Genomic DNA, 18,445 nt, shown 5'->3' with positions numbered 1-18,445 from the left:
CTGCTGGCAGGAATATTGTTGGTTTAGTATTCAGTAACTTCTAATATATGAGGAACATGATGTTAAAATTAAGACCCTCTGTATGCTGTATTTTCCAATTACTCCATTCTAATAGGAGGAGATAATGATAATATAAATCACAGCAACAATTTGCAGTGTATTCTTTGATTGAATAGACTAGAAAACATCCAAATCCATGCAAAAAAAGGAGGAAATTTAGAAAGACAGAATAAGACAATATGTTAAGATCCTTTTCTTTGGCACCTTGGAAGTTATATTCTTACAGTCATGCATCAAAAATCACTGCTAGCCCAAGAGAAACGATGATAAAATCACCACTCTTTTCCCTGTCTACCTTTTCACTTACCTTCTGAGGGCTGAGGGGTCCCACAAGGGGTGGAAGGGGTCTTCGACTCTTCCAAGAATTCTATGGATGCTGGGCTGACACACTTGGGTACAGGCGAGGATGGAGCTGAAGGAGATCTCAGATTCAAGGACAGCTCACTTCTGCCTCGGCATACACTCCGATTCTTCAGTTCCTTCTCATACTCCTCCGCTGCCAACCTCTCCAAGTATTTGTATCTGAAAGTTAAATTCCAGAGGGTTTCCGTAAAGAAAAAGCCTGTGGCTGATGCTTGTTTATGGATGAAACACCTGCAGAGAATGAGCTGACTTCCTGACACGAGGGGTACAGCACTAAACTGCCTGCTTGCTCAATCTGCCAAAATATGCACACCAAAGCAAAGACTATTACCCTGAAAAATGTTAAAAGGCTCATGACAAATCAAAAGCAAAAACCAGAAGAGTTAAAGAGTCTTTAGATACAGTTTTGTGTCTGCATAGTCCTTCTCCTTCTGGAAGCATTTGTCTGTCCTCCTTTTCACCTTCCTCCCAGCCCTCCCTCTTCCAAAACTAAAACGGGAGGGAAAAAGAGAAAAAAAAAAAAAGGAAAAAAAACACCACCTCCAAAGCCAGAGCCCCTTAATAGTGATGCAAATAGCCAAAGTCTGAGACTTGCTGCAAGGAGAGGAAAATGGTTCAGTGCAGCAGACAAAAACAGATCTCCCTGAAAATAATACCAATAATAAATGTTTGGATTGACTATCTGAAGTCTCTGAACCTGCTTCTATTTGCTCTGTGAGCAATGCACTGGAATTTACTTTGTTCTCTCCAGAGCCTACAATGGAAAGTTTTCCTTTTTTTATTCTAAAAAATTTCTCTGTCGGACTCAGACATCCAATAGCTTGGACCTGACGTCACATGTAGTTTATTCATCAAAGTCACTTTAAAAGAACAAAGATACATCTGTTTTGCATTTTAGGCAGGCAGAACTCACTAACTGTTTATTAAGACCAGCTACCAATCATATTCTTCATAGTGTGCTTTATACATTTCGACCAAAATAACTTTGAATTATGTGCCTCTTCCAGATGTCTGCTAATTTTATCCATCATTATTTGCTAAGGAATAAATTCATGAATACAGCTGGATCAGGATTTAAACTGTTTGCCTTACCCACAAGTGAACTGTTAAATAGGTTAATCAAGACTACTACTTATGTCCCTGAAACACTGTGGTCATCCTCCTGTAGCCCACCATTGTGAACGCTTCGTAACATGGAACACCTCTCCTCCCTCCTTCTGCCTCAATGACAGCCCGAATTACTGTACGAGGTGTATTAAACCAGCCAGGGTAAGGAAGTCAGTCACATGTGCTAATGAACATGCTTACTACACGTGGTAGCCACACACGCATGCAAATTTGCAAATATTCATAGAAAGCACAGAAACGTGTCTTTGAAGAGCAGTCCTTGTGTTTTCAGAGGCAATTTACTTTATTGCAAACAGCAACAATGAAGAACAAGCTCATTTTCTTTTATTCCTCCAGAGGTATGCACAAGCTTTGAACAAATTCTGCACGAAAAGGAACCCCTACAGACTCTGGATGAAAATATAACAAGCCACATACTTGTATGGTTATAAAATAGGAACTGTTTACAGTTCTAACATGAAGCCAATTCTTGAGAATGATTTTTGCCTTTTCAGTAGAGGAGAAAGCCTTTCACTGGCATTAGCATAATGTTTTGTTACAGTTTGTGAAACCAGTCTTTCTTCTAATGCTGGTCACTTACATATTGTGCCTTCTGCCTCCTCACAAGTGGAGCAGAAAGAGCCATTCAAAATGATCACTTAGCTCAAACAGCTACAGCCCAACTGGCTGCTGCCAAGAAGGGTTTTGCAGTTTGCCAACAGACTAGAAAGATACGGAGGGATCCTTCTATATATAAGGGGGTGAGGTTTTTATTGTCTTCAGCTCTTTTTCAGCTGCTTTAATATTTTAGCTTCTGTAGCTGTGTGCTGCACAACTAACCAGCAAAACAGAGGACTACTATCAAGATGTTCCTTCTCAGAATGTGTCTGTTCATTATATCTGAGAGGAAAAAAAGGGAGACAGAACAGCAGCCCTCATGGCAGTATATCAGTATAACTAGTTACCTAATAAGCAGATATAGCAACTAAACTAAGAAATAAAAAACATTCAAGAATTGGCTTTCAACACTTCATATTTGATAAATGACATTTATGTATGTTATTTTTTGTTTCTGCCTAATGTATACACAACAAATGAATGCCAGCATCAAATACACAAGTTCTCATAAAGACCAAAATCTGATGGAGTTGAAAGGATGAGCTACCAAAACTCTGTTGCAATTAGTTCGCCTACTACAGGATTGACATACTGTCCCTACATATATGTTCCTTTAAATCATGGAAACACAGAAATATTACCATGCCTGTGCTGACTTTTCTCTGTAGACAAAGAGCCTAAAGTCTATGGGCTACCCATTTGGTATACCTCATAAATATGACATTCTACTTACCAAGTAGATGAAAATATCATTGTAACATCTCTAGGTCTCTCAGCAATGCTCTGAGGACAGTTTAAAATATTTATGTACCAACAAAGTCATAGGGTGGAAAGCCTTTGAGCTGTAAATCATATTAGAGAGTGCTTGAGAGCTCACTTTTCTTTGGCTTTTTTTTTGAATTACCACTGGAAAACACACAACCAAGCAAAGTAAAAACATCCTCAAATCAGTTAACAGCAAAAAGCACAAAATGAATGGTGCTCAGTTACACTCAGACCCCTTGAAACTGCAGGAAATTTTCTCCCTCATACCAAGGCCACCCCAGAGCCACTAGAAAAGTGGGTGCCTGAATTCTGGATCTCCAGGGTAATGTGGTAGCACTCAGAATGTTCCAAACAGTTTATAGAATTTAGACAAATCAGTGCTTTTAATGGAGATTTTCCTATATGCTCAAGATTATCTCCTTCTACTTTTCCAAACCGATGCAGAGAAAATGTGGAATCCAGATTTTAGCTGAGATTTTAGTATCTTGGCATTGTGTTTTCCACATTCTCATAAAATAAGCCAAAATGCAACTTGCTATAGGAACTGAAACTTCATTTGTGCAAAGGTGTTTCCAAAAAACCCCCCACAGCTACAGAAGGTGAATGTAATGGACTACTGGTACAAGACTTCACTTACAGAAGTTTTCTCCAATATTTATGTGCTGTCAAAGCAAACACGTGCCTTTCCGCTTTATGCGGAAGAACTGATAGTTTAACATTTGAGTTCAAAAGAGCCCTAAGGATAAAGATACGTTCCTAATAACCAGTGAAATTGTCTCAGATTGCACAGCAGTGATGCCATACTCATGAAGACTTCTCCAAAAATACTCCAGTTTACTTGGCATGCTCCCTTACTACTTGAAAGTGATGGAGAGCTTGCTTCTAATTTGTTTCAAATCTTGCTGATAAGTACAGTTGCTGTAAAAGGTTTTACTCAGCTAAATCAGTGTACGATGCTTATTTCAGAAAATGCTTTAAACTATTTGTAATTGTTTCGGCTGGAAGGAAAAAGGAAAGCCCATTTACCTTTTCTTACTTTTAGAGACATCAAAATATTTTTTTAATATTTGCTGCTTCAGTCACAATAGATAAGACTTGAAGAAATTAACTACCTTCTGCACGATGATTTTGTGAAAAGAATAAACCAAAAAATAAACAAAAAACCTCACCAAAACAAACACAAAGCAGCACAACAATTTCTGAGATGGCTGCTCTCATATTTTGAAAATGTAATTCCAGATCTTGACAATCCAAAAGTATCTCCAGAGGATAACCTCTAGAGGATCATAAAAGCAGAGCTGAAGCAATCTGGATGATTCTTCATCTGTTATTTGCTCAGTAATGTGCATATTTTCCAGGTAAAAACAAGAGCTCCCTCCAGGGTGTAATTACTAGTGGAGGTAGTGATGAAGCTACTGAAAGGCACAGGTCTTTAGTCGAGTATTCCTTGAAAAATGTACTTTCATAAGCATGTAGCTCCCAGTTCAATCTACAATTTCTAAACTATTCAACTGAATTTAAAAAATAAAAAAAAACCCAAACAACAAATCAAACATTCAGTCCCTTTAAATATGCCATTTAAATAAAACAATGCCCCAATGATAAACACTGCTAAGCTTTATAATTTACTCGCGGATGCTCCGAGACATTGGCAAAGAACACTTGGCCCTGAAAGATACAAATATCCTGGGAACGGATCAGAACCGTTTCTATCAGTCCGCGACTGCAGTTTTGCAATACTTGTGACCCCAATTTCCTTTATCCTCAGTTGCCTCTTCTGACCCTCTGGAAAGTTTGAGACCCACTGGGTAAGAAAGACAGGCTTATTCAATTTATAACTATACTAAATTCAGGAAAGTTTCTGAGGCAAATGGAGTAAGCTTATTTCCCACACAAATAGATAAAAGATAGATCATCAATCATTCTCATGCATTCCAGTCCCACTGCTCTTCATTTACTGCTGTGCTTACAGCTGGACTTCATTCTCCTCTTTAATGAAACAACTACTTTCTTTTGGAATAAAAGTGTTCTGGGCATGCAGAATTAAAAATGCAAAGAAAAAAAAGAATATATGAAGTGCAAACAAACAAAGGGAAGGATGGATGCATTATATACAAACCTCTCTTCTCTCGCTTGTCTTAGTTCTTCTCTCTTGTCTAAATAATCGCGGCTAAAAAGAGAATTGCAGTAAATTACAGAGGAAACCAGAAAAACGAGGTAAGGAACAGAAGTGTAACGGCAGGAGGAGAAGGCAAGAACAGTATAAACAAGCTGACTGAAGACAATGAAGGCTATGGTCAAGAAAAATTGGTAAAAAAGGCTGAAAAGTCTGTGTGTACACTTATCCATGTATACACTACAGGTATGTGTACATCAAATACAGCTATTCAGAAGGTCATTACAAGTAATTATACAAAGACCTACAACAACAAGACAAAATTTTGAAATCTGGTATCTGAAATTAGATACAATGAAGTGGACTTGTCCGTGATGAACAGGCACATTAGTGACTATTAAACCATTCCTCATTTGCTCCATCTACAATGCCCTGAAACAGTGACCATGGTATCTGGCAGACTAGCCCAAGGCAGGAAACATACAATACCGACCTTCTTTCTAATATATCTTTCCGCAGTGTGTTTTAGGTGTCACAGCTGGAAACAGGACAGTGAACTGGCATTACTGAGTAGGGCAATATTTCGCTCTTACAAGGCACACACAGGATCATCAGACAGGTAACAATCTTTCATTTCTTCATTTTTCACCCTGAGTTTTAGATACAAACATCCCTCCATCTCAGCTGCCCCTCCCATAGGTCCTCAAACAAGGTGTATATTTAGCTTTTGCCAAGTCAACTTTGCTGGACACCTGAGCTCTGTAATTTCAGGCAGGCCTGTCACATCTGTAAGTGTGGAGGCAAATTTAACTCAGAGCACAGCAGAAACCAGTGAATGCCCAGCCAGCCTCAATATCACAGTAACATAGCTCCTTACAACATATTTTTAATAATTTGTTGAATCCAGTGGACAAATCTGATGAGACTTTCACCCTATCTGTTATCCACAGCATAACCTGTGAGTATGAGAAAGATTTTCAGAACTACTCCATTTATGAATAAACCACTATTTTTTCTCTTTATATTGTGTCATCTAATGAATCACTTACCATCTACTACACAAATAGCTATGAAACATCAGCTTGCAAGTGCTCTTCAAAAGTCCATGAACAGGGAATAACATACAGGCTATCTTCACATCCTTTAAATCCCTGAACTGGTTATACTTCTACCATAATTTCAGAGTATTGTTTCAAATTACAGTAGCTATGGGAATAACTCCAAGGAAAAAAAAAAAAGTAGGAATTTTGCAGCAGGCAAATTTTAAAATTCCTCTTTCCCCTTTGACAACTTCCACCCTCCCCTACAGCTGAAGAATAACCCTTGCACTTTAGGACATACTGTTCTATATATCCAATGGGTACAATAGTCCTTCTACTGAGAAAAATGTTCATTATGCAAAGTATTCCTTCTGCTACCAAAAGCTTATGAAGCTTTTTAACGTCTCTCCTAAAACCAAGCACTTTCACAACTGGTGATGCTCTCCCTTAAATTATCCTTGATTTGTCAATAATGGTGCCAGAATCTAGTGCAATGTTCTTAAAGCAAAGTTGGAAAGAATGAGATAACAAATGAGTCATGATGGTAAATCCAGTACTGCTCACGGGTTTAAAGCCTGTGAATTGCAAGTGCTATTTTAAATCAAAAATACATCTTCAGAAACTGAGTTTCTAGCCAGACTGATGATATGATAATGTAATCCCAAGAACTCTTAGAAAATTGTCCATGACTGCTGTGGCTTTGTCCTCCTGCCGTCAGACTGTTTAATCAGCTGTGGGATCCTGTCTGTCTGCAAAATCTAGTGGCTTTGGGGACCCTCTACTCAAACACAAGTTACAACTTTTGAGTGACCAGCAAACTCAAATCTAGAAAACAATGGGCACTGAAATATCGTCATCTTAAATATGCAACACCGTCATGGCGTTTAGGTAATCAGTTTCTGACTCTTGAGTAACAGGACGAAGATGAAGATTTTTTTAAAAACTGTTTTTCTGCTTTTAAGGAAGTTCTTTAAGTGACAGAACAGCTACAATCTCTAGTGAAATGTGCAGATCTGTTATTCGAACGGGTCAAGCTGCCAAGTGTCCTGGTGGCTTTTCTGGTCTGGGAGTCTACTTTCTGAAAGATCATGTTGGCTTTCCACAGTAGCCTGCTGCAGCCTGACGATACCACTTAGAGAGAGAGTTTTTGGAAAAGGCTTCAAGGCTGAGACCTGATTGTTTCTGTTTCAGAAGAACTTGGGCAGCTGTTGGCTGCCAAAGATCCTATTATGGTGCTCTTTCACCTTCCCTCCGCCTCATTTTCTTCTAAACTAGCTATCTTCTGGAGCCAGGAGAGTATCTCCTTCAACCAACCAACCAACCACTAGTAAGTTATTCCTCTTTCCAAATTCACTATGACACAGACCATTTCCACTTACTAAAGAGATGATTACAGTGAAAACAATCCTGCATACTAATAAACAAACTCACATGAAACCCAGTACCATCTTTTCCATAAATACCAACTCTAAGGCTATGAAACATTTATCCTACAGCTCTTTAGATTACCACATTATGTCTTCTAACTGCTAAAAACACGTTTACGTTTCACTTTGGTTTATGAGGAAACAAACTGGTTTCTTAACGTACACTCTTCAGACAGCAGCCAAAATGCTTCACCTATAGGCTCCTTATCCACCCTAAGCCCCCTGCAGTCTTTGCTAATGCCCGTGCTGGGATTTCCAGGCATGGATTTAACAGGAGGTGAGGGCTTGTCTCTTGCTACCCTCAGGCAGCACACCCAGGGATCCCACAGCACACAGTATGTTCTCAGAGTGAAAACGGAGAGTCCTAAATTCAGCTGGGGCCTTTGTCTGGCCCTGGTTTGAACTTTCTGTCAATTGTTGCTTCCAGTAAGAATAGACAAGTTCAGAAAAGCAGGAAAAGGGAGTAAAAAAAACACAAGCAAAGTATTTTGCTGAGACAGCAAAATACTTTTACCTTGCAGAACATAAAAGCAAAAAGGATGTCTCAGTGCTGTCTCTTCCTCCCTTCTCAACGCTTTCCTGCCACTGTTTCATCTTCAAACTCTATTTCCCACTGAGATTATACTTTGAGGAGTATATTAGCTAATAAAACCTGGCCTCTTCAGATATGCAGGCAGTGTACTTGGCAAATACAGAGCTGTCTTTAAAAAAATTGCTGGTTTATTAAATGCCAAAACTCACCATTATGTCTTTAATATATCAGTTCTTAAGAAACTTAGGTGAGAAAGGTATCTAAAGAGATACACAAACTACTCATCAATTAAATTCTTTTGCAATTGAATATCTCATTGATTTACAAATCCATCACAAATTAAAGAAATAGATTGAGAGCAAATTTGGTTCTTACTTGAATTTGTTTCTTTCTTCACGTTCTATCCTTTGCAACCTTTCCTCTCTCTCCTGACGTCGTCTTTCTCTTTCTGCTGCCAAGGATTCCTGGTGCTGCCGAAAAGATGATGTAAGGAGACCACCCAAAGCTGGCCTGCAGAGAAAGAGGATCAGATTTCTCAGTGTCACTTTCATTGATTATACTGGCAAAAAATGAGTAGCAATCATTCAGCAAGTAACATAATCCCAACCAGCAGAATAACGTGGCAATATTTATGTGTGGATGCTTCAAAGCACTGGCTGTCTTCTTGCTAAACTGATTTTAGATACTGTGATGAGCTTAGAAACGATAGTTGAACCCTGTAAAGGACTTTTGAAATTGTAAAGGAAGAAAAAAAAAAAAAAGGCTGGAATATTTTTCCATCACTTTCCAAACATGTTATGTAATGATGTTAAAAACAGATGTGTCACAAACACCTAAGAATTCTGTATACAGAAAAACAAAAGTAAAGGATGACAGAACTGCCCTTCAGGATGTTAATGCTCTCTTAAGTATGGGCAGATTTTTGTTTTACACATTAACAAATTCTGTTATCATTATTTCCTTGCTGCATGTGCTGCAAGAGCAAAATGAATCACATGTAGGAACATATCAGCAAAGTACACAGGGACAGTACAGCAAGTTATAATAATAATTCAGTAGCATCAAAATTGTTATTAAAAAATCAGAGGAAATGGGTCTGGAGGAGTACAGCTTATCCATTTTCCTCTCCTTGCCCAGAGCAGGATTTAGTCTGCTCAAACCATTCTTGAAAGCTTTTTGTCTGACCTGCCTTAAAACCCCTTAATGATGGACATAACACATCCATCTAGTGCTTAACTATCCCTGTCATCAAGGAAGGCTTCTGTGCTGTCTTGCCTAAATTTTTTTTTTTTGCCATTTATTACAGAATCAGACCAAATTGTTCTTGTTCTGTTGACAGTGAACACAAAGAACAGTTTACTACCACCTGCTTTATGGCTAATCAAGAATTAGTCCAAAAAGGGAATTCCTCTGCAGTCCTCTGACCAGAACTATGATCTGGATACTCTATGGTAGTTACTGTAATGAGGAAGGCTCAATGTTCCCACCAGCAACTCATATAAAACTTCTAGCTGCAGTTCAGGAGGCTGTTCAGATGCATGAGATGAGGTGAGTAAATGCCCAGCCAAAAAAGTGGGACTTCTGTCATAAATGGCAGCATCTAAAGACTTCACAAATATGTAAATGCTTTTTTCTTTGAGATGAAACAGCTTCAAGTAGCAAATACATTTTAAAAGAAGCTGCATTTCTATTCACTTCTTTCTTGATACTTTTTTTTTCTTTTTTTTTACTGCAAGCACTACTTTGGCTAGGAGAGGAGCTCCTCTCACACATCTTTCTGCAGCATGGTGATATTGGTATCACCAACCCCTCACATGACAACACAATGATCTCAGAGTAAACATGTCTTTCTTTCTGCTCTTAGACAGGAAAAAATGTGTATTTCACAGGGTAGTTTTATACAGATGTAAATGTATCCACACTGATTGAATTAGACTGATAAAATCAAAAAGACATAACTCATGTAGAGCGGTTTCTGTGCATTGTTGTAACATGAGTTTTGCAATGAAAGGATTAATGAGAGAAATAGATACTGCCTTTTCTGAAAAGAAACTAAACACTGGCTAAAGGAAGGTTTCCAAACCAGCAACACAAAGCTGAATAAATTTTTGATATTTTTAAGAACTCAAACCCTTTCCCTCAGTTATTTACACGTCTATGGTTGCACAATGTATGCATTTACTGTAATGGCACAAGTTCACCAATGGAAGTAGGTGCAGCAGAAGAAAAAAACATTCATAAAAATCCACATTCCCTGACTGTCTATGTACAAGCAGGGACACCACAAAACGTAGGTGTCTGAGCCCCACTGGCAGCAGGCAGTATGAATATATTTTCAATAATTTCAATAAATTGAATTTCAATATGTCATATCCCACCCGTACAAACATTACATAAGATGGTATAAAACTCGATATTCTGTAAGCCTCCTTGCTGTCAGGCCTCCAGAGCTACAGTATCAATTCTGGATCACACTCAAAACCATAAAAATTCTCTAATATGCCTCAGCACTGAGAAAAAGGAAAAAAAATAATCCTGAAGCCCTGACAGTCAAGTACATATGGTGAATTTTCCCTTGAACTTATTTTAAATGTATTTTAACTTTTGATCTTTTAGTGCTTGTTGCAAGAGAAGGCTTTCAGCAAAAACAGTAGCACGACTGTACTAAGATTCAAAAGCTGGTAGCATGAAAAATCATGGGAATCAGGTTGGATACATCATCAGAAACTGCTCTTGGAAGGAGAAAAACAGACAGTGCCTCTGCATGAAGATATCTGGAAATAAACTGGGAGAGATGGCAAAAAAGGTCCCTGCCAAGTCTGTGCTTGTATCTGTTCTGTGTATTCAGCGTGCTATCCTGTCCCATCCCATCCAGTTGCCCTGAAGTCTGTACACTCCATTGGGAGTCAAAGGAAGCTAGGACTTAATAAAAACTGAAGGAAAATTAAGGGGAAAGATGGGGTGAGAGAGCAAAAGAGTGATTGTAGGTCTGCACAGAATCTAGCTGGTTGGAAGCCTTCTGCTCTGACTAATCTCTTTGGGGCTCCACAGTAAATACAGATTTTTATCCAAGGGATTACAGGGCAATCACATGGAAAAGTGCAGCTTAGTCCTGCAGACAGGATTCTATCCTGACCCTGGTAGTAAAATGCCTCTGCATGCCAAAACACCTTGTTTGGAGGTTTGATCTAGCGCAGTTTGGCTAGCATTGCTCTCTCAGCTAAAAAATGCAGATGTATGAACAGCAGACTAACAACCTGAAGAAAAGATCCACAGCCAATGCCTAAGAAACTGAAATATCCATGTGCCATGCTAGTTCGCCACTTCTTGGAAATGAATCAAATTGATAATCATTAGTCCAAAGCTGGTATTTCCCACTAGTTATTTTATGAGTCCATAATTGAGCCGATTTACACACTACAGGATGGTGTACACATACACACCTGATTCAACTCGTTTGTCCTAAACACAGTCAGTTCTGGCCTGCCATATTGCACACAACAGCTTATTGCATGAAATGGTCACACCAACAGGCAAAGCTGTGAGAAGGTTCTGTTGAAACAGGTCATAACTAGACAGAAATGTGGTCAGCTGACTCCTTGTCTGGCACTGACTTCTTAAAACACAAGTAGTCAGGTTTTGGGGTTTTCAGACACACTTAGAAAAGGACAGGAAAAGAAACATCATTGATATTGCTGAGTTAGTGCTTGCTTAGGTTGTCAGACCCTGCAGTGTCCAGCCCACTCGACCAGACACATCTCATCTGGGCAGAGACTATTTGCCTTAGAAAACTTCATAAACTCACAGTGTCGCTGTTGCTATCAAATACTGTAATTTAACTGGTATTTGGGTGCATCAACCGTCTTTTTAATGTGAACTTCAACTGTAAATGAGCAGATTTTAGTATCCAGTAGACTCCATCCTTAATTTTCTGCATGTGCATGAATTAAACCTGGAGGAAACAGGTGTTACTTTCAGGGTCTACACACTCATAAAACAGCCAGAAGGAAAAGCAAGTCATAAGAGGTATTCACAAAACATTCTAAACAATTTGAAAACTGATTTGTCCATGCTTGGTTTGTCTGCAAAATCTGGTGGGTTTTTTTCCTTGGCTTTTTTTTGTTTGTGTGGGGTTTTTTTTGGTTTGTTTGTTTGGCTGTTTTTGTTTTTTTGTCTCTGTATTCCCCTGGCAATAATGCTTAAAGTAAATGTTCCCTTTTGGTGGACTCATACTTGAATTGCAAATGGCAGCAAGACTGGCCAAACAGCCATCGGGAAGGCTTGGGCTGAGCCTTCAGGTAACTTTAGTGCTTTGATGCTGTTTAAAGGTTGCAGTATCTTCAGGCCTCAAGAATATTTAAGTCTTACTGCTGTAGGCTGCATTTTAAAAATGGGTAAGCAAGGAAAAAGCTAAAAAAACCTCTGGCACTGAATCAAAGGTGGTGATTTTAACAGAAAGGAGTATGTGAATACTTAAGAAAAGCATAATAGAGTGATCACTCACAAAACAGGGTCATAGCTAATATGCACCAGCATTTTAATGTCTAGAAGGATGCTTACTCTGACTACTATTTTCAGACTTGTAGAGAACACAAGACTACTAAGAATGGACTATTAATATAAAAATATTAAGAAAAACTTTCTTCTGCCTGCTGTTAAAATCAGCAAAGCTAAACAAGCTATGTTATTACACTCTGATTTCAAAAAGGAAACACACAGCAAGAACACATTTAAGTCTGGGGATTTGTCAATATAGCTCCACACCATGGCATTACAACCTGGGGTTGAAGAGGTCATCAGTTACTTACTGTGTTGGTAGAAGAGAGGAAAAAGCAAAGAATAGGAAAAAAAAAAAACAGGAAAAAGAAGGCAATAAAAATATACACAGGCAGAGGACACAAAGCCAAAACAATGACTATAGGCCCCCAAAAATTTTGAATAAAAATTTAGCTAACCTGACTCACTGCATTTAACATAGTAGTGAATTAGTAATCATCACCCAAAACATCGGGTTAGGGACACACAAGATATCTCACAATTTTGTCAAGTATTTGCAGTTTTCTGACTATATTCCATCGCAGCTCTATATTGTGAAGGGGATATGTGAACTGAATTACTCTAATTTGTTCAAAATTGAAGAAAATATTTGTCTTACTCTAAGGTACTTTGTTACAGAACAATTGCAGTTATTAACTTCTTCATACACATTAACTCTGAAATACTCCTCTTTTGTGACTGTGTTTTCCTCTGTTAGTTCCATTTTTAAAATCTTCCAAACTGAAATGGATATCTATAGCAAGAATACAAGATACAAATGTATATTTTTAGGAGCTAAAAAAAATTAACAGATGACTTATGAGAGGAAATCCCTTTAGGTCACAAGGTTAATATTCAGGATTTTCTTTAATATAACAAGGGTCAGAATAATTAATAACCTTTATAAGGAAGCACTAATTACGAGGTTTTTTTCAAAGTGCTCGTGCTCCAGCAGTCATAGGAATGCTACAGAGAGGGAACCACAGTCAGCAGCTCCTACTAAGGCCTTAAGTAACTCTAAATGTCTCTTGGCTTTAACAAAATAAATCCACTTTCCAGCTTAGAAAGAGACAAAAGATCAGGCAAAGCTGCCAAGAGCCATATTGCTTTTCACAGTTAAAGAAACTCTCCGTGTGTTATGTCTCCCTACATGACATGGCAAATTCAAAAGCATGTTGATATAAGATTTTGCAAACAGACTAAACATTATTTGAGGAACCTTTACAAAACTCCTCTCAAAAATAAACACCAAATTGAGAGATGTAACTACTGACTAATGCTTCCTTTGAGAAAGAAACTTGAGAATGAGCAAGAGAGGAACTGATTAAAGTTAGACTTTTAACCGGCCTGAGGGGCTACGCAAAATAAAGCAGCAGAGCTGTGCAGAGCCAGGGCAACACACGAGGACACGAGGACTTTCAGTATATGTGCTCCCCTCATAGCCTGACGTGTACAGGTCTGACCCTGCGCTTCTGTCTTTCTCCAGCCTGCAGCTTCTCATCCTTATGCCAGTCACAGATTAATTAGAAGTGGCTTGCAGAGCCTCCCTGTAGATCCAGGTGAAGGTAGGCGTCCTCTCCTGAGCATGAGCACCGCGCGCTGCATGCTCAGCCAGAAACCGTAACTCGGCTCACGCTTTCTCTTTAAACATGTGCCCTACAATGAAGTCTACAAACCCACAATCAAGCATACTGCTTACACAGTAGTTCGACAAGCAGTTAAGCCCAGTGTAAGCCACCACTGCTTCCCAAACTGTAAATCATCAGACAATTCCTATGGTCACTTCTCCTCTTAAAATCTCAGCAATAAACTTGAGGCTTTTGCCCTGGGCCACTATTATCAACTACCAAGCTATCCCTTCCTCATTATGCTATTCAGAGTGAAAGATGTGCTTGGCATTTACCACAAGAAAAAATAACCACAGTCTCTGGTCTGAGAGCCCAGAAGTACATATTAAGACACACAGAAGATGGTAGAAGCAGAAAGAATAGAAAGCCAAGGAAAGAGGAGCTATTCTTGGGAGAGCAGCAGCTTTGTAGACTGTAGAGTGGGGTTTCTTGTTTTTCCTTAGTGCTTAACAGCTGGAGTAAGGTAACTCCAGAGTGCAGATTAGTGATAGCGGGCTAATTAAAAAAAAAAGAAGAAAAGAAAAATAAAGAACCTGCCAAGAAGCTTCATCCAACAGCACTTCCCTGGTGCTGCCAATTACAGGGACCTTTATATTAGTAGAAAGTCTAACTGAAAAGCTGCTTAGCATTCTCAAGCAGTTCATTTTGTTTTGAAGAGACACGAATTTGAAAAAAGCACCAGATTTCCAGAAATCACTCTTTCAGTCACCTAGAGAGGGAATAAAACTCAAAAGCAGAGTATTTGTAGATGTTTGCTACACTTCACGTTCACACTTCAGTGTTTAAAGTGCCTTTAAAATCAGTGGAGAAAGTTACGTATAATCTAGTCATGTACAGTGTCTGTGTGCACTAGTTTGAGAAATAAATGCTTGGAGGTACATTTCCTTTAAAAGACATAGGACAATATGGAGATGAACCCTCAACATTTAAGGCCTTGCATCACAGGAGCCCAAGGTAATGTACTGCTGTAGATCATAAAGCAAGTAAGACAGAAAATAGATTAACGGACGAAACATATTTCGTCTTCTTAAGCCTATTTTCTAATGGTCTGGAAAAGCTGGAGTGCATCAAACAGGAATAATTTGCAAACACCACAGCAGGTCCTTACCAAGCTAGGAGATTTGGAAGAACTTCAGAGGGACCAGCCAGAGGTGGAGACTAAGTTCGCAGTGACTGGCCAAGAGATCCAGAAGTGGAGGTTTGCAAGCTGAACTTTCTGGCATTTGATTTAACAGCTAGAGGCAAGAGAATGGGGACCATGAACTGTGCCCTTGGCACACAGTGCCCGGAGACGACGGCTAACTGCAATACTGTTTGACCGTCAAGATCAGTGTAAACTACCTCCTGGCGAACGCATCAGAAGAAACTTACCTTGACAGACACATCAGCAGGATGTTTTTCTGGCAACGGAATGCATTAAAGCTGGTGCTCAGTTCAGGAGATCCTGCCTTAGAACTTAGATTCCTTCAGGGTCTCCTCTAACTACGGCCACGATCAACAATGCATACACTTCACCATCAAAACCACACTGGGGTGTGTGTGAAGCTTTGCAAGTAATGAGTTTGCTGTTCAGCTAGATTCCAGGCTGCAGCTTTCAATTTGAGAGACCATTGTAGATTCATAGTCTGGGAAGACAGTCTTTAGCTACACAGAAATACCCTACATATGAGCACAAGGCATGAAAACACAGAAGAGACTGAAAACACCTTCTTGCCTCAGGCAAGATGGCAACACGAAGGCACAGAGAAATGCCTGCTGTGCTCCAGTCATATCTTGCTCTTTCCCTTTGTTACTAAGACTTATAAGGTTAAGAAATCAAGATTTTTTTTTTATTTATTTAGAAACTGGGAAGAGACTTCATTGGTGATTTAAGTCATGAACAGTGGGAGCAGTATATTTATGGAGCAAAACAGTCTTTGGCAGTTCAAAATAGGAAAACTGGGTTATGCCTTAGGAGCAACTTGCACAAGCTTAGACATATGAGGGAACTAATCCACCCTTTCTCCTCTCCCAGTGAAGGGTTGAACTGAAAGTTCCCTGCAATTTGCCCTTCTTCAGTAGGATTCCCATGGTTGCAATATGCACTTCAGAAACATGGCTCTCCACAGGGGACTCAAAGAAATGAGAGAGAATAACAGTACTGCAAGAAGTTGGCAAAAGGCTGCAGCTGAATTTAGAAACTGAGAAACAGTCAAGTAAGCCTTTTCTGTTGTACAATCAGAAATATATACATTATGTGGATTTCAAAGAACAAAATCTAGTTACTTTTGCACTGAATTATACTACTCTTTTGGATTCCCTACCAATCTTAGTCAAAGAGGGTTTTAAAAGTATGAATATCAAAACGTCAACCACACTGCTTCTTTCCACCTAAGTTGTAGCTCTTGTTTACAGAAGCAAAATGCAGCCAAGGGTTTGAAAGGCCTGTCAGGGTAACTGAATGAAGCATGAATCACTTCAATGGGCACTGCTCTAAATACTGCTTCTTCCTTCCTCCTCATTCTCGAAGGTCAGATAAACATTACCAGGAACTGCATTTGAATCTCTTCCCTGCATGATAAAAGACAGGAATCTTTCTGTGAAGGCTTTGGATAACTGTAATCATAAGCTGAATGCAGAAAACTCACCTTGTAACTAACCACAGATATACATCTGCTTCTTATCAAGTATCTTCCTTCCCCCTCCCCTCATCTTTTAACTACTTCTTGTGTATGAATCCATGTAAATTCTTACCATCAGGAGATAGGAAATAATGTTTACATCATCTAAGGCAAACACAATTGACAGAAGACTGTGAAAACGTCCACAACACCTTCCACTTACTAATTAGCACTGAGCATTGCTTCATGCACTACATAGCCTACTCTCCAATGAGCAAATTTATCTGCCCATCTCTGCACAGAGATTTCTGCAACCCGTGTCTTTCAGGACAATGAAATAAAAGCAAGCTTCTGCCCTTCTTCAAAGTAGTCACACCATTAGAGCCTGCAATAGCAGCACACTCAAAAAACACAAGACTTGATGCAAAATGGCATCTGATCCTGTAACTTCAATTATCTTTCAAGAAATAACTACATCTATCCTGCAGGCAATGTGCAGCTGTAGCATACACACTTTTTTCACAGTTCTCAGAGACTTACACAAGAAAGTATCAGGCTGTAACATCCTTCAAATATAAAAAGTCTTTTTTTGCTGAATTCAACTACCGTGAATAGAAAGCTGCAAATTTAAACAAGAGTAGAGAGATTTTTACCATGTGAAGTGGAAAGCTGTACACGTAACATGAAGGAAAGACAAAGACGTCATTCTGAGCACTGTGTTCAAACACTTAAAACATTTAAAACATTCAAGGGTGATCTGATAGTTGAAGGTAGAGCATGTTACAGTTTCACTGAGGAAAGCAGGACGAGGGACAATGGCTGGAAGATGCTGCTAGACAAAGTGGCCTCAAAATAAGAAACAATTTCCTAGCAGTGATGATAAATATGGAATGTTTTCCAGGAGAAGTCATGCGCTGCCACTTGAAAACACGTGAAGGTACAAGAGTCTTTCATTTAGCTTCTGTGAGACCCATTCCAGGTCACAACAGACGATTACAGAGCTCTCCTATGGCCTGACTCTCCATGAATCTGCGAATTTTACAAGCTTCATTCTGTGGGGCCAAGGCATTTTGGCTCCAAACCAGCAATGCACTTACATGCATGCTGGAATGAAAGCTTGCTTCCTTTACTGGAGCAGGGCCCGCACAATCAACCTCCTGCAGGACAGGTCCAACCATCTTGAGCCATTCTCAGTGTTTAATGGCTTTGGGGTTTTCTTTGCTGCAGCAGCCATCAGAAGTTTACCACTGCACAGAGGCTTGGAAATCTAAAACGTCAAAAGCAGCAGGATACTTTGAATTCTTGCTTATCTTGCATTTATTTTGCTGAGGCAGAAGGGGGTGAAAATACCTGTTTACAGTTTTTTATCATGGTTACACTTGGCAATAATGTAATTCAGATCAGGAAAGACAAATCAAGGCAAGTTACTCTAGGAAGATGAGCAAATGAAAAACGATGCCTTTCTGCAAAGCTAAACTTAATGTAATTACTCACTTGAAAAAAAGCATTAAATCAATACTTCATGGCTAGAAAAACATGCATGCTGAAAAAACCTAACCTGAATCATTCTGGGCACTAATATTGGAAAGGATGTGAGGTGTTACATAGGTTTAAACATGTATATATACCCTATATATATATATATATATACAC

General features: G+C 39.1%; 1 protein-coding gene across 1 annotated transcript in view; it reads right to left on the bottom strand.

Annotated features, from left to right (window-relative positions):
* Nucleotides 1–8,538, bottom strand: part of FHOD3 (formin homology 2 domain containing 3) — a gene marked incomplete at its 5' end in the record, with an annotated part of 75,351 nt that extends 66,813 nt beyond the window's left edge. Inside the window, 3 exons of the mRNA XM_009877565.1 lie at nucleotides 368–582; nucleotides 5,033–5,083; nucleotides 8,404–8,538. Coding sequence (XP_009875867.1) covers nucleotides 368–582; nucleotides 5,033–5,083; nucleotides 8,404–8,538 — 401 coding nt within the window. The remainder of the gene's footprint in view (nucleotides 1–367; nucleotides 583–5,032; nucleotides 5,084–8,403) is intronic.
* Nucleotides 8,539–18,445: the final 9,907 nt, after the last annotated feature.

The sequence above is a fragment of the Apaloderma vittatum genome, unplaced genomic scaffold (assembly GCF_000703405.1).
Source record: "Apaloderma vittatum isolate BGI_N311 unplaced genomic scaffold, ASM70340v1 scaffold3491, whole genome shotgun sequence".
Lineage (NCBI taxonomy): Eukaryota > Metazoa > Chordata > Aves > Trogoniformes > Trogonidae > Apaloderma > Apaloderma vittatum.
The sequence above is the reverse complement of the archived record's forward strand: the minus strand, read 5'-3'. Positions and strand labels throughout refer to the sequence as shown.